This window comes from Stegostoma tigrinum, chromosome 5 (assembly GCF_030684315.1).
Source record: "Stegostoma tigrinum isolate sSteTig4 chromosome 5, sSteTig4.hap1, whole genome shotgun sequence".
In the NCBI taxonomy this organism is placed as follows: Eukaryota; Metazoa; Chordata; class Chondrichthyes; order Orectolobiformes; family Stegostomatidae; genus Stegostoma; species Stegostoma tigrinum.
Genome location: NC_081358.1, coordinates 87,305,238 through 87,321,372, shown reverse-complemented (window position 1 = coordinate 87,321,372; position 16,135 = coordinate 87,305,238). Strand labels below are relative to the sequence as shown.

General features: G+C 43.1%; 1 protein-coding gene across 2 annotated transcripts in view; it reads right to left on the bottom strand.

The window, feature by feature from the left end:
- Positions 1-15,817, bottom strand: part of ripk2 (receptor-interacting serine-threonine kinase 2) — a 54,762-nt gene extending 38,945 nt beyond the window's left edge. The window contains exons 1-2 of one of the 2 annotated variants that reach the window (XM_048528488.2): positions 15,343-15,420; positions 11,511-11,559 (exon numbers count right to left, since the gene is read on the bottom strand). In XM_048528488.2, the coding sequence (XP_048384445.1) occupies positions 11,511-11,559; positions 15,343-15,349 (56 nt within the window). In that variant the 5' untranslated portion in view covers positions 15,350-15,420. Of the gene's footprint in view, positions 1-11,510; positions 11,560-15,342 lie in introns of both variants that reach the window. The other variant, XM_048528487.2, reaches the window with a different exon arrangement.
- Between the last annotated feature and the right edge of the window lie 318 nt (positions 15,818-16,135).

Below are 16,135 nucleotides of genomic sequence, written 5' to 3'. Positions count from 1 at the left end.
GACCTCCAAAATGATCAACTTCTTCCTCAACCGAGGATTTCTCAGCACCTTAGTTGATAGTGCCCACACCCGGGCCTGACCCATCTCCTGTGCTTCAGCCCTCGCCCCTCTCTTCCCTCCCACAACAGAGATAGGGTTCGCTTTATCCTCACCTACTAACCCACCAGCATTCAAATCCATAGAATCATTAGCCATCATTTCTTCCACCTCCAGTGGGATGCTATCACAGACAATTAATACCTTACCCTCTCGTTAGCCTTCTGCAGGGACCATTTCCTCTGGGACACCCTGGTCCACTCCTCCTTCACTCCCTCACCCCCAAGGCACCTTCCCCAGCAACTGCAGAAAGTGTAACACATGCCCGTTTACTTTCTCCCTCCTCAGTATTCAAGGTCTCAAACACACCTTCAAGTTGTAGCAGCACTTTACCTGCACTTCAGTCAATCTAGTCAACTGCATTCGCTGCTCAAAACGTGGTCTCCTCCACATTTCGGGAAATGAAGGACAAATTGGGTGACTGCTTCTCAAAACACCCACCATCTGTCCGCAAATAAGACCCTGAGCTTCCAGGTGCCTACCAATATCATACACCACCATGTTCCCTGGACAATATCTCGGTTTCACTCTTTTAGGGCATACGGGCTCATGGAACTATAGTTCAGGAAACTAGTTCTAAACTGACAGTGGTGCCACTAAAGGAAGTTGAAACAGCTCAGATCACGGAGTGGTCCTGAGATTTTAATCAACTGTATAGCTCAGATTTGCCCAGATCATATGCTTAATGACTGAGCAATCAACAACAACAGCATTCCTACATTCAACCAATTTGCCTTAGCCCAGCAAGCACAGGAATTTCCGTACACCTCAGCCTGGCTGGAAACGTCGCGATGAATTATAAAAAGGGGAAATAAAGGGGATTTCCCCAATGGGTTCCGTATGATCTGTCTGGAGCTAATAACATGGGTTCAACACATTTCAAACTTCTGGCGAAAGTTATTTGAGTTTGTGTTGTGAAAATGGAATGAATAACAAATAGGATTGATAATTTGCATTATTTAAAGGAATTTTTTTTCTAATAGCTAAGCGGAATGAAGCAACTCTGTTCACAAAAAAAAAGTGGGATAATCCGTTGATTGTCCACACATTTACTGTAAGCAGTCTGTGACCCTGTGGAGCAATCAGGCCAGTTTGCTGGCTGTCTGATTTACTTGGTGCCACTCCCTCAACATTTCCCTTAATCGTGCACATTTATCCTTTTCAGATAACAAAATATTTCCCTTTTAAATGCCTCAATTAAACCCGCTTCCACCACACACACTCAATCAACACATTGCAGATTGTAACCAGTGTTACCAATGTTTTGTGAAAACTCAATTACTTTAAGTTTGTGCCCTCTTATTCTCTATCCTTCCAACCCACTGACATTGTCCAGATCTTTCATGATTTTATACACATCTATTCAATCTCTTTTCAATGAACAGCTGTAGGACAATCTTTTCGGGAAGGCTGAACAACCAGAGGTCACGGTTCACAGTGACCATAGTTGGAAATGAGCAATGAGGTGACTGAAAGCAGAGTTTAGGGAACTAGCCAAGTACTGAAAAATAAGACCTCTAATGCACTAATCTTAGGGTTAGATCCAGAACCAGGTCCCGAGTGCAATAAAAGGAAGATCGGGCAAATGAGCATGCAACAGGAAAAATGGTGTAGGATGAAGGCTTCAGATTTCTTAGGCAGTCAAAACCTGTACGAGTTATGTGTTAGCAGGGCTGAGGGTAAATATCGTCAAGGGAGATTAAATCAGATTGTCAGAGGAATGGAAGCCAGAGATGGAATTCAGATGCCAGGAAAATAAAATTGGTTATGAGAACTGGAAAGGCTGCAGAGGAAAATGGAAGGGCACAAGAAATAAAACACCAATATGAAAGAAAAGGAGGCAGATGTCAGAACTATCCTCTACTAATACTGGGAATAGGTGGGTTGTCTCCCAAAGAAAGATTGGACAGGCTCAGCTTGTATCCAGTGAGGTTTGGAAAGGTAAGAGACAACTTGATTGAAACAAAGATCCTGATGGTGCTTGTCAGGGAGATAGAACCATAAAAATGATAATAGCACAGAAGGGGGCCATTCTGTCATCTTGTCCATGCTGACGCAGATGTGGAGAAGACATTTATTCTTAAAGGGTGAATCTAAAGATAGGGTGTCACTTGAAAAATAAGAAGACACTTTAAAACCGAGATTAGGGGAATTATTTTCTCAAACCATGGCCTTCATCATAGCAGCATTGAAGTACGGGAGTAAAGATGTGCACTTCAACTGTATAGATGCTTGGTGACAGTGCACCACAAATATTGTGTACAGTTTTGGTCTCCTTGCCCAAGTAAAGGTGTAAGTTCAGGACTGGTGTGCAACACAGTTTCAGCAGAACAATTCTTAGGATACACTGTCCCAAAAGAGGATCGGCCATGCTAAATTGCCCGTAGTGTTCAGGGGTGTGTGGGTTATAGGGGGATGGGTCTAGGTGGGATGCTTCGAGGGGCGGTGTGGACTTGTTGGGCCGAAAGGCCTGTTTCCACACTGTAGGTAATCTAATCTAATCTAATCTTCTTCTACTCTCAAGATATTAAAAGGATGTGAGGTGATCTCACTGAAACATATGAAGTTCCTAAAAAAGGGACAGACAGGGGAGATGCAACAATATTTCCCTTGGCTGGGAGCTCAAGAACCAGCAGACAGTCTCAGAATTAGAGAGAAAGCTAGTTAGAACTGCAATGAGGATGAATTTCTTCACTCAAAGAAAGTACCGAGTCTTTGGAATTCTCGACATCAAATGGCCTCCAAAGCTCCATCACTGAGTATGTCCAGGATAGCATCTAGAAATCTGGTGATCACCAATGATACCAAAAAGGATAGCAGAGGAAAATTATGAGGGGTAGATAATTGGCCTAGATTTAGGCCAATTACGCCTACTCCTGCTCCTTTGTTCTTCCTGCTTTTCTCCAAGAGAAACAGTTCCAATCTTTCTATCCAACTCAATTTCCTCATCCCTGCAACTATTCTAGTCTGTGCTCCAGATTAGCTGGGCCTCAGTAAAAGCTATTCCCCAACAGCTTTAACACTAGTATCCATCCAACACTAAAAATTGTCCAGGTTTGTCCTGCCACTAAAAGCAGGACAAATGCAATCCCAGCCTATTACACACTGATGATCAGCAAAGTGACACCATATTTGTATGATTCTTCTGTGGGGAGAACCTGCTCACCAATGCTCAGTTTAGGTTCCACCAAGTTCATTCTGCTCTTGACCTGAATGTGGACAAAACAGCGAAACTCAAGAGGGGAAAGTGGCTGCCCTTGACATGAAAAGGAGCACTTAGATGTGTATCGCATTCAGGAACCTGAGGAAAATTCAACTCAACGGGAACCGAAAAGAAAATTCTCCACTTGCTAGAGTCATACGCAGCATGAAGGAAACCAAAAGAACACAGTGCTGAGGAAGGGTCACCGGGCCCGAAACATTAACTCTGATTTTTTTTTCTTTACAGATGCTGCCAGACCTGCTGAGCTTTTCCAGCAACTTCGGTTTTAGTTCCAAAGGAAATAGATGTTCTGCTTGGCAGCCAATAATGCCATCAGGAGTTCCTCACAGTAATGTGTGTGGCCCACTTACCTTCAACTGCAGCACCAATAACCTGACCTCAACTGTCAGGTTAGAATGTGTGGTGGTTGTGGGGTTGGGGGTGGGACGTTTTTGAATGGTTATCTTCTATGCTATGCCATCCGTGTCTCCTCAGTTGCTGATGCAGTCTGGGTCCATGTGCAGCAAGACCTGGACAACACTTTGACTCAGGCTGATAAGTGGCAAATAACATTTGATCTACACAAATGCGATGCAATGACCACCTCCAAAAAGAAAGAGAGAATCTAACCATTCCCCTTGATTTTCAATGGCATTTCCACTGCTGAATCTCCAATTACCAACATTCTAGGGATTATCATTGACCAAAAACTGAACTGGACTAGTTATATTAACAGTGCGGCAGCAAGAGCAGGCCTGAGGCTAAGAATTCTATAGTGAGTAAATCACCTCCTTTCTCTCCAATTTCTGTTCACCACCTACAGACACAAGTTAGGATTGTGATGTAATATTCTCTGTTTGCGTGATGGCTGCAGCTCCAAAGTGCTCAAAAAGCTCAACATAATCCAGGATAACAAAGTGTGGAGCTGGATGAACACAGCAGGCCAAGCATCATCTCAGGAGCACAAAAGCTGACGTTTCGGGCCTAGACCCTTCATCGGAGAGGGGGATGGGGGGAGGGTTCTGGAATAAATAGGGAGAGAGGGGGAGGTGGACCGAAGATGGAGCGAAAAGATAGGTGGAAAGGAGAATATAGGTGGGGAGGTAGGGAGAGGACAGGTCAGTCCAGGGAAGACAGACAGGTCAAGGAGGCGGGATGAGGTTGTAGGTAGGAAATGGAGGTGTGGCTTGAGGTGGGAGGAGGGGATGGGTGAGAGGAAGAACAGGTTAGGGAGGCGGAGGCAGGCTGGGCTGGTTTTGGGATGCAGTGGGGGGGAGGGGCACCGTATCACAAAATCAGCCCAGCTCGTCCCCTTCCCCCACTGCATCCCAAAACGAACCCAACCTGCCTCCGCCTCCCTAACCTGCTCTTCCTCTCACTCATCTTTTCCTCCCATCTCAAGCCGCACCCCCGTTTCCTACCTACTACTCATCCCACCTCCTTGACCTGTCCGTCTTCCCTGGACTGACCTATCCCCTCCCTATCTCCCCACCTATACTCTCCTCTCCACCTATCTTCTTTTCTCTCCATCTTTGGTCCATCTCCCCCTCTCTCCCTATTTATTCCAGAACCCTCTCCCCATCCCCCTCTCTGATGAAGGGTCTAGACCTGAAACATCAGCTTTTGTGCTCCTGAGATGCTGCTTGGCCTGCTGTGTTCATCCAGCTCCACACTTTGTTATCTTGGATTCTCCAGCATCTGCAGTTCCCATTATCACTGATACATAATCCAGGATAAATTTACTGACACCCTGTGTACAACCTTCAACATTCACTCCCTTTCCCACTGACATACATTGGCAGCAGTATGTGCCATTTACAAGATGCACTACAGTAACTCATTAACAACAGTGTGGAGCTGGAGGAACACAGCAGGCCAGGCAGCAGAGGAACAGGAAAACTGTCGTTTAGAGTCAGGAGAGATTTCTGAAGAAGGGTCCCGACCCGAAACGTTAGCCTTCCTGTTCCTCTGATGCTGCCTGACCTGCTGTGTTTTTCCAGCTCCACACAGTGTTATCTCTGACTCCAGCAGCGGCAGTCCTCAGTATCTCAGTGACTCATTAGTGCTCTTTGAACAGCTCATTTGAAATCCATGACCTCTAACATGTAGAAAGATGAGGGCAGCAGATGTATAAGAACACCATCACCCAGACGTTCCCCTCCAAGCCATGTACCATCCTGAACTAGAAATACATCACTGTTCCTTTAATGATGCTGGTTCAAAATCCAATTAATAGAATGCGAGTGTAACTATATGCCAAAGACTGAAGTGGTTCAAGAAGGCAGCTCACCACTTTCATGATGTAATTAAGTGTGGACAACAAACGTTGGTCTGGCCAGCAATGCACACAAGCCAAGAAAAGAATTGTTAAAAATATGGCTTGGCAGATTTTGCATGATGATGTTTCTATGAAGTGGCTTGGAATGTTTTGTATTTATAATCACACTCTAAACAATGACATTTTATTGGTACCTGAAAGAAAGGACACTGGATTTATAACATCCACCTAAACAGACAAATGATGTTTCAGATTTATGGCATTAGAACGTAAGAAGTCGTTATTTGTGAACATTGAATGCCTCCCTCAGTACTGCATTCACTTGTTAGTTTAGTTGATGTGCTCATGCTAGACCAAGCTGATACTTTTAAAGACTATAGCCAACCCATTAAAATTTAGATTTTTAAAGGTATGGGTAATAAATTCTAGAAAGACCATACTGGAAGCAAATTTTACATCCATACAGGCAATTTAGGTTAAACTTTAAACCAGGCAATTCACCTCATCTAGAAAAATCAAGATAACTTATGGTGGAACCTACCAATTACCTTCTTCCTTTTGTAAGCAGAAGTCAAAATGTCGGATGTGCGCCAACGGAACCACATGCTTATAATTTAGGATCCAGACAGACAATCTTATTTAATGTAAAAGCATGCCAATATTATTCAAGAATAAAAGACATAACCACTTTTTAAAACATTTCAATGTCAAATACTGTCAAATCAACTCACAATCCAATTCGAATTCCAAATTTAAGCATTACAGATTTGAAGGCACAATCTCAGCTGATGCTGCAAAACATCATAGACAGAACGATAATAAAATGTGAGGCTGGATGAACACAGCAGGCCAAGCAGCATCTCAGGAGCACAAAAGCTGACGTTTCGGGCCTAGACCCTTCATCAGAGAGGGGGATGGGGAGAGGGAACTGGAATAAATAGGGAGAGAGGGGGAGGCGGACCGAAGATGGAGAGTTACAAGAGAGTTGCAATGGGAGAGAGATTCCCTGAGGTTGGTCCGGAGGGAGGAGGGTAACTTCTTCAGGTTAGGCATCCCTGGAAGAGGCTTCGCAGTGAGGTTAAAATGGTATCAGAGATAATGGGAACTGCAGATGCTGGAGAATTCCAAGATAATAAAATGTGAGGCTGGATGAACACAGCAGGCCAAGCAGCATCTCAGGAGCACAAAAGCTGACGTTTTGTGCTCCTGAGATGCTGCTTGGCCTGCTGTGTTCATCCAGCCTCACATTTTATTATCTTGGAATTCTCCAGCATCTGCAGTTCCCATTATCTCTGATAGACAGAACGATACCCACTTTGAAACAATATCTTGTAGATGAAGTTCAAGTCCAATATCATTAGCATGATTTAGTATTAGTGCCAAACCAAGGTTCTTCTCAACCAATGCTGGCACTTTTGTTTGGAATTTGGCAATTGTCCTTGTCAATATAACACAAGTGGCTATAATTCACTATTGGAATGGTACTCCACCATTTGATCATTTACACAAAAATATTTTTCCCAGAAATCTGCCTTTTTTTGGCACAACGTGATTGGGAGGAAGAAATATGAAGGGTAGTAAGAATGATGAGTTCTTTTTTGATACAGTAATTGCCGTAGCTATTAGTTTAATTTTGATCGCTGCATCTGATCATTTGTAACCCAAAATATATTAAGAAGTGGCATTTCTTTTGAAATAAAAAAGGTTAAAGGCTTTTTATTCATCATGATTTGGCATTCCCATTGGTCCTAAAATTCAGGTTAGCAGAGTGGGTTTACAGCACTAGTCTGGTGAAGTGCAGAATTTGGGACAGAAAAGACACCAAAGATAAACAACGTGCCATCAATGTATAATAACTCTAAGCAAGTTCTCATAACACTACAGAGAACACTACTGCTATATGCACCCATCGTGCCATGTATCTCTATTTAAAGCAATGCTGCTTTAGACTGAATAATTACTGGTGCAGAAATTTTCCCATTCCTTGGCATTCAGACAATAACAACATTAGAGGAAGATGAGCTTATGCTTGATTTCCTGAATGCTGACAAGCCCACATTTGACAGAACATGTGATTAACTACATTCTTCTCTGCAGTTCAAAGCATTACACATGAATTCCATTGAAATTCCAATCGTTTTCCTTTGAGATCCATCTCTGAGCACCGACACCAGCTCTCCTAAAATCTGTCCTTGTCACTTTGTGTAATCCATCCATCCAGTTTGGCATGTATCACTACATAAATGTCCTCAGTCCCTCTCTCAGCTGTAACGATTTTAGTCCAGGGATGACTCAGCCATCAGATCTACGTCATGCAACACCCAATACATAACTAAACTTTTGCCTGCAGCCAAGAAGTACCATTATCTTCAACAATGCTTGGCTGTCAGCCAACCTCCTTCTCAAACTTTCTCTGCACTTGCTGTCATTTAGTCCACCCAATCTCAAGTTTACAGCATTTAATAAATCTTTGTCTGACCTTTCTGAATAAAACAGCACTGCATTCAATCCCTAACGAAGCCTCCATGAACAGCCTTACATTTCCTTCACACTTAAATGCCTACATTTGTTTTTATGGGCCATTTCCCCTGCAATAAAAGACTATTTGTCTTCACTCCACTTTGAATTCCTGCCTTAGCCCTCCTCTCCTCTTAATTATTTCTTTGAATCATTTCAGTTTTTCCATTAATTCACCCTGATTTCTCTCCAGGTTTGCAATGCTTTCTTCTTTCCAAGTGGAATCTCAGCACCATCATCAAATCTAAGAGACTGATGCTGTATGTTAGAAATTCCTTGAGTTTGAGGGTGAATGCCAATTCCTATCTTTTGGTTTAGGATTTCCTAATGAATAACGGGCCATAATTTCCCAAACTGATATCATGTCCTCTCAAGATATTCCCTCCACCATTATGACCGCCCCAAGCTTATAAAATCTTCTACCTCTACAAACTCTGCTCCCACATAAGCCAACGGAAAAAGTGATGTAAAGGGCAATTGGGTTGGGTTTTCAACAATAAACATTGAAGGTAAAGCAGAGCAGTTTAAGGAGGGAGTTCCTCAAAGAGAAAGCCGTGGAGGAACGAGGCATGACTGTCAATGGTAGGATTGAGAGATCAACAGGATAGAGAGTTAACATATTTGCTTGCAGTTCAATAGAACTATAGAAAAGATACAGCATGGAAGGAAACATTCAGACCACCTCATCTCTGCTGGCTAAACAAACTGGAAGCCCCCACCCCCGACTAATATTCTAATCCCATGTTCCAAGGCTGGTCCACAGCCTTGTAGGTTCAAGCACAGACCGAGGTTCCTATTAAATGTGTGAGGGCTTCTTCCTCAACCACCATTTGGACAGGAAACGGCAGGCACCCATCACCCTCTTGGCAAAAATGATTTCCCTCATGCGCCCTCTATTGCTTCGACCATTCAATTGTCCTCACTGCTACACCTCAATTAAGTCAGCTGTCAGCCTCCTCTAGTCTATCCTTCTCAATACCCCCCTGCTTACTGTGTATTGTCTTGTTTCAGTTGTCCTGCCCAAATGAATAACATGGTATTTCTCCAGATGGAATTCCATTTGCCACCTTTCCACTCAACCAAGCCATCCAGTAGTTGTCAGCCCCATCCTTCTTCACCATCAACTACCCAGCCAGGTTTCGTACTGTCTGAAAACTTTCCAGTCATGCCTTTCGTATGTAAGTCATTAGTAAGAACCACAAATAAGAAGGAACCCAAAGCTGAGACCTGTGAAACATCGGAAACAAGATAGTCTGAAACAGTAGTAAGGGAAAGAGATGGAGATGATGGTTAGGGCAGAAACATTGCCCTCGTTGCTATTGCCTGACCTTGCTTTTCTAAACGCTCACTGAGAAATGTACGTCAGAGGAGGTTAGACTATTTGAACACTGAATTTTTCTTTTCTGCCAGCCAATGAATCAACTTCACTGATTTGAAAACCAACTGAGACTCCAACTGCAGGAGGCCAGCTTAAATTTGAATGTTGCACCTTAACAGCTTCATTGATGCACAATGGAATTTTAATAATTGAGTTTGACAAACTCATGCCAAGTAATAGTGGAACCAAAGTACGACTCAGACAGTGGCCAGAAATAAACAAATGTTAAATTTTTAAAAAAATCACTTTTCTGCACAATGCACATATATCAGAAGAATGCTATAAAGTATCCTTGGCCAACCTCAGGCCTTCCTCGCCTCTCCCTTCCTGTGTCCTCGAGCTTAACCGTCCATGCAGTGATGTCGAGCACCTTGGATGCATCTTCAAATGTCAGATTTGCAAATACAAGGCACTGACAGAAGAATGATACTCCACCATCTCATCACTAATTACTACTTACATTTTCACTTACTGCACTTTTAGCTACTTCTAGATTTTCTATACTCAAAACGAGAGTTTAAGATGTATAGACGACGTGTGGAGCTGGAGGAACACAACAAGCCAGGCAGCATCAGAGGAGCAGGAAAATTGACGTTTCAGGTCAGGACCCTTCCGCAGAATTTAAGGGTTCTGACGCAAATTGTGAACTTTCCTGCTCCTCCGATGCTGCCTGGCCTGTTGTGTTCCTCCAGCTCCTCTCTTTGTTATCTCTAACTCCAAAATCTGCAATTCTTGCTATCTCAGATTAAAATGTATGACACTTTACAATTCTATTACCAAAGTTCAATGTTTAAACTTTCAAGATTTATATTTGGGGAGAAACTAATGAGTTTTCAGGTGACAAAACAAAAAAAAAGGACAGCTATTGATCTGTATTCATTCAGATAGAAGTTGGAAGAATAAAACTTCATCCCCGAATCCTGTGTTTTCATTCATTTCTGACGATTCTACTTGAATCATTACACTGCACTATTTCATCACAACAGTGAAAACACTCATTAGGAATATCATCTCTTGTATGCTACGAATCAATAAACATGACCAAAGTGTAAGTTAACAGTTGTAAATATCCCTGCCTGTAGATGGAGTTAATTTGCAGTGATGGAAGCAGAGTTTACCCATATTGCTTAGCATGAACAAAAATGCTGTATAATTTCATCATTAAATTGTAGTTTTGTTCTGAGTAAGCGCAACATCATCGTCATTGACATAAAATTGATGCTCACTTTGTGCTGTTGATGAAACTTCAGGGTTTTTTTCCCAAAAACACAGCTTGAATCATTAAACAAATTTTATACATTGTGGGGCTCAAAAATGAACAGCGTGATATAGTGTGGCAATTACCCAAGATTCAGAAATACATCTTTTTTCCCCTTCAATGTACTTGTAATATTTTACACACGAAAATAGTGCAAAACCAGGATTTGTTCCAATTATTTCTATGAAAACAACATTGTCCCAGTGATTCCCAGTAAATAGCCTCCCTGAACTTAAAAAAAGCTTCATAATGAAGACAAAACATTTGCTACTCCAGACTGGTCAGAAACATTAATGGCAAGTTAGAAAACAAGCTAACAGTTTAAGAAAAAAGTGCATTTTCCTAATCTTTAAGAGAAATCTGAAAAAAAAACTTTCAATTAGCTTTGAATTATGGCACAAACAAACTGATTAGTGCACTATCTTGCGCAAAATTGTGATCTCCAAACACTGATCACAAATATCTTTGGCTCCAATTTCAAATCAATTGATTTTTCAAACTCTTGATGTTAATTGCTGCAGATGTAGCAAAATATTGAATGCACAAAGTTATAACTTCAACAGTTGGCCACGAATGACTCAAAAAGGAATATGGGTTAGTAATCCAGAGATTCAGGCTTCAAATTCTACAATGGCAGCTGATGAAACTTCAAATTCAGTTCATAAGTTTGCAATATTCAAAGCTAGTCTCAGTAATGGTGGGCATGAGAATTATCAACAATTGTTTTAAAATCCAATTGGTTCGTAAATTTTCATGAGGCAAGGAAATCAACTATTCTCACCTGGTCATTCTTATATTTGAATCCAGATCCTCAGCAATCTTACTGACCTCTGAAATAGTCAAACACTCATTCAGTTTAATGACAATTAAGAATGAATGAGTGACACATATTGGCCTAGCCAGTGACATACACATCCTGTGAAAGCATAAATAATAATCGGTGGCGATTTCACATGGAATCGATGTGGCATCTTACAAATTGTATGCTTTCAATGCTTGACCAACTACTCATTCCACAATGTCTCATGCATCACAAAACACACGTTAAAAAAAAAATCAACGTTCGCATAAATTCACATCATATTTCAAACAATTCACAGAATCCTATTGCAGAAGGAGGTAGGTCAGCCTGTACCAACTCTACTACCAACATTCAGTTTTATTTATTCGTTTGTCACATGCCCTAAATGTAGGAATACATAATTACAGCAAAAAGTGTACAAAGATGCCATTCACCAGCACCCATTTGGTTACAGAAACCAGAATTAAAAGATTTTAACAAAAATAAAAAGGTAAGTAAGTGAAGAAGTCCAGATCTCAGAGTCCCATCTCCACAATGATGCAGGCACCGGTCCAATCGCTAGGGCACCCCGACTGCTTTCCTCTCACCAGCCCCACTCTCACCGCCGCCTACAACTTCACCGCCAAACCAGCCCATTCTTGGCCAGCCATCGCTGCAGGACATGACCTGAGCATTCCCAGTTGCGATCCGACTCCTCAGGTTGGTGGTTTAAAGTGCAGAGTCTCAGGGGCTAGAATTATAGCAGAGAGGAGAGAGAAGAGAAAAAGAAAGGAAAAGGAAAGAGAACTGGCGAGTAGAGTGGAGCTCCAAATGGAGCGACTTATGCTGTTGCCAACTTGCCAGTTGCAATCTCCTATCTCCTCCCCATATCCCTGCACAAAATTATGGCCCAAAAGATCCATCTAATACCCTCATGAATTCCCCAATTGTACCTGCCTCCTCCATGCTTCCAAACAATGCATTCCATACCGTAACTATTCACTGTATGAAAATGTCTTTTCCTCACATCGCTTTCACATCACTTGAAACCATTCCTCTCATTCTTGTTTCTCTTATAAAACAGCTTCACTGTTTCTACTCTATCCAGTTTGCCAATGATTTTGCTTCTCTCCAGAACAACAGTACCAGCATCTTCAATCTATCCCCATAGCTGAAATTTCTTATTCCTGAAACCATTCTAATCACATAGCCCCTACACACTCTCTAATGCATAAACATCTTTCCTATTATGTGGCACCCACAACTATTCACAATACTGCAGCTGAGATCTAACAAGTGTCTTGTACAAGTTCAACATCACCTCTCTGCTCTTGTACACTATGTGCCTTCTACCCTATTTTCTTTTATTAAATATACCATACTTTATTCTTAAAAAAAAATCTAGAAGTATGTACAAAGGGTCCTAAAACAGTTCCATACAGTCTTTGCAAAGAAAAAGGAACAAACATTACATTGGAAATTAACATTCCTCAGAGCTTCCCTGCAGTCGCAAAACAAAAGCCTTTTCTAAACACATAGGAAACTATTTACCTAATTTTGACAAAGGGTTATTATGGCACTGAATGGACCATCATTATAATTTGGCAGAAAGATGTCAGACAGTAGAGATTCCCCACTGCCTTGGAAGAAGCTGGCCCAAACTTGAGTGTGTCCCTCAGCACGTAGATCTGGGGCTTGGCACACACTGGTCTGCAACATTCTGTCAAGCCAATCTTTACACTAGAAGATCAACTAGTTTTGGGAAGACCAAAGAGCATCTTTCACTGAGTTGATGCTCCTCCACGCACACTTGACGTTTGTCTCAGTGCGCGTTCTGGAGAATAACTCACAGAACCCACAGTGGCTCAGCGGTTAGCACTGCTGCCTCACAGCTAGGAACTCAGGTTCGATTCCACCCTCAGGTGACTGTGTGGAGTTTGCACATTCTCCACGTGCGGGTCTCCCCCGGGTGCTCTGGTTTCCTTCCAAAGGTGTACAGTCTAGGTGGTTTGGCCATGCTAAATTGCCCGTAGTGTTCAGGGATGTATAGATTAGGTGGATTATGAGGGATGGATCTGGTTGGGATGCTCTGAGAGGTGGTGTGGACTCGTTGGGCCGAAGGGCCTGTTTCCACACTGTAGGGATTCTATAACCTACGAACACAGAGTTGTGTGTCATGGAACTGCTCGGGATGAACCTTGACAAAAATCACTGTATCTGTCTCCAGATCTTCTTTGCACGGGTACACTCCAGAGGAATAGGAGTGACTATGTTGTTCCATCTCTTTAACCACCCCTCAGGGTGGTGTGCAGTGGCACTGAGTCAGAGCCCACATAAAAAATCTCACAGGTAGTGCCTTTCTTCCCACATTGGGGCTTGTTGGAAAGTTCTGGCGATGAGGCATTCTGTCAAATGACTTTGACAGTCGACTCAGGGAACTATGCGACAGGATCACCTCCTTTTCCTGCTGAGTCTCGAGGATGCTAAATGCTGACCATTTTCTGACGGGCTTGTAGTCATTGGTGTTTTTCTTTGTAAGTTTTTCGCCATGAAACGCAGACGCTGTGGAACATTCCATGGCAACAAGGCCAGGCCCAGCCTTTGTAACACTGGGCACAGGTCGAACATCAGCACACAACGACATGTGGTGTTTGCGTACCGAGGGTCTACGCACGGCCTGATGCAGCTGCACACAAAAGGTGGTCATCAGGATGAGGGCAGTGTTGGGTACATCCATTTCGTGCCCCTTAGAGAGGTTTATACATTGTGTCCCTGTGGACACAATCCAACTTTCAGCTCCAAAAAAATAGAAGATGGCTCGGGTGCCCACTGAGGTGCAGGTTCTGCAAATGGGCCAGATCTGCACCAAATGCTACAACACCATGAGTGCCTCCCACCTGATTCCCAAGATTTTACCTGTAACGGATATGGAGTGGTGCTCACATCTGCCTAGTTTCTGCATCACCTTGGTGCTACACTCCTCTCAAGTTTTTGCACACACCCCAGCTCCTCCAAACACATTCCCACCACCTTCAGGTAACCTGAAATGAAGGCAAAGGGGATAAAGTTTCGAAAGAAAACAACCTCACTCTTGCCTCGATTTACCTTGGCTCCCAAGGCTAGTTCGAACTGGTCACTGATGCTCACAAGTCTACATGCTGACAGCTGATCTGAATAGAAAATGATCATGTTTGTACCCCCTACTCCCAGGCTGACATCCTTCCTGATGGATTTAGCAAAAGGCTCTATACAACAGACAAACAAGGCAGGAGACAATGGGCAGCCCTGCCTGACTTCCAATCTGATCAGGAAGCTTTCTGACTTCAACCCATCGATTGAGACTGTTTTACTTATGTTGATGTACAGCAGTCCAATCCAAGTGTGGATTCCCTCCCCAAAGTCCAATTTGGACAGCACATCCCACACATTCGTATGCAATATCCTGTCAAAGCCCTCTCCTGGTCCAGGGCTGACGAGGGAGAGGGTACCTTGAGATAGTCAATCTTATCTCTGAAGAGGCAGGAAGGGCAAGGCACCAGTACAGCATGAGGTTTGGTTGTTGTGAATCGTCAACCCCACAGCAGACAGCCTATTATTCACTGCTCTCTCCACCTGCCCTACCTTCTCCAATGCACATAGAAATGCAAATTTCTCAGCTCCTGTGCCCCCTTCAGTAATGCAAGCCCTACTTTATGTTCTTCGGACAAAGGTGCATCACAACACTTCTCTGCTTCCTTGTTAATACGTGTTGGTAAAGATATTATACAAACTATTTTCAAACTCGTGTAATTATAACTCTCCTCCATGCTCTCAAGTACCATCAATAGCATACCCTTCATCCATTGGAGAGTCGAACTGTAGACACTTGACTGCCACAGTCATCCTCCAGTCGCTGTGCTGGGCTCTGAACACCACGCCATAGCTTCCCTTGCTGATATAATGCAGATCCACCAACTTCTGATAGGGAACCACGTCCAGGATGGACGAAATACTCGAGAAACTGCTCCCCCTGGAAGACTCCATAACTGCTGAATCGCTCAGCGCTGTTTATTGCTCTCTATTTCTCCCTAGCTCTGTCTCAATGCAGTCTCAGATGTTTGCCCATTGCTGGAGAACAGCGTCAGCGCCAAAAGAAACTAAACATTTTCACAGGAGAACGCCCCCTCCCGCATAGCTCAACCTCGCGCACACAGTGCTGGAGCGAAAAGGTGTGTAAACACCACGGCAGAGAGAGAGAGAGAGAGAGAAAGCTGTTCCGTCTGTCACTTCCTCACAGGAATTCCCCAAATTTACGACTCTTCCGCCCTTCATGATCAGTCACTGCGCAGCCTAAACTCGGCTGGAAACCACGCCTTTTACGGGAAACACATAGGCTATCGTCAGTGCCGCTTCAACTCTTTATTTCTGAAAGAATCCACCGAGTAAAGACGTTTACGCAGTGTTCATGCTAATTGTGCAACTTGAGGTTCCGACAGTCATGGAAAAACTTGTTCTGCTCTAGATATATCTGAGAAAGTTACGCAAAGAATAAGTGATGGATACCGGCTACAGGACGTAGATGCGCGGTGCAATTTCACTGAAAGCGATTATCGGTTGCGTTTGTAATTACTATCCTAGTTCCACGA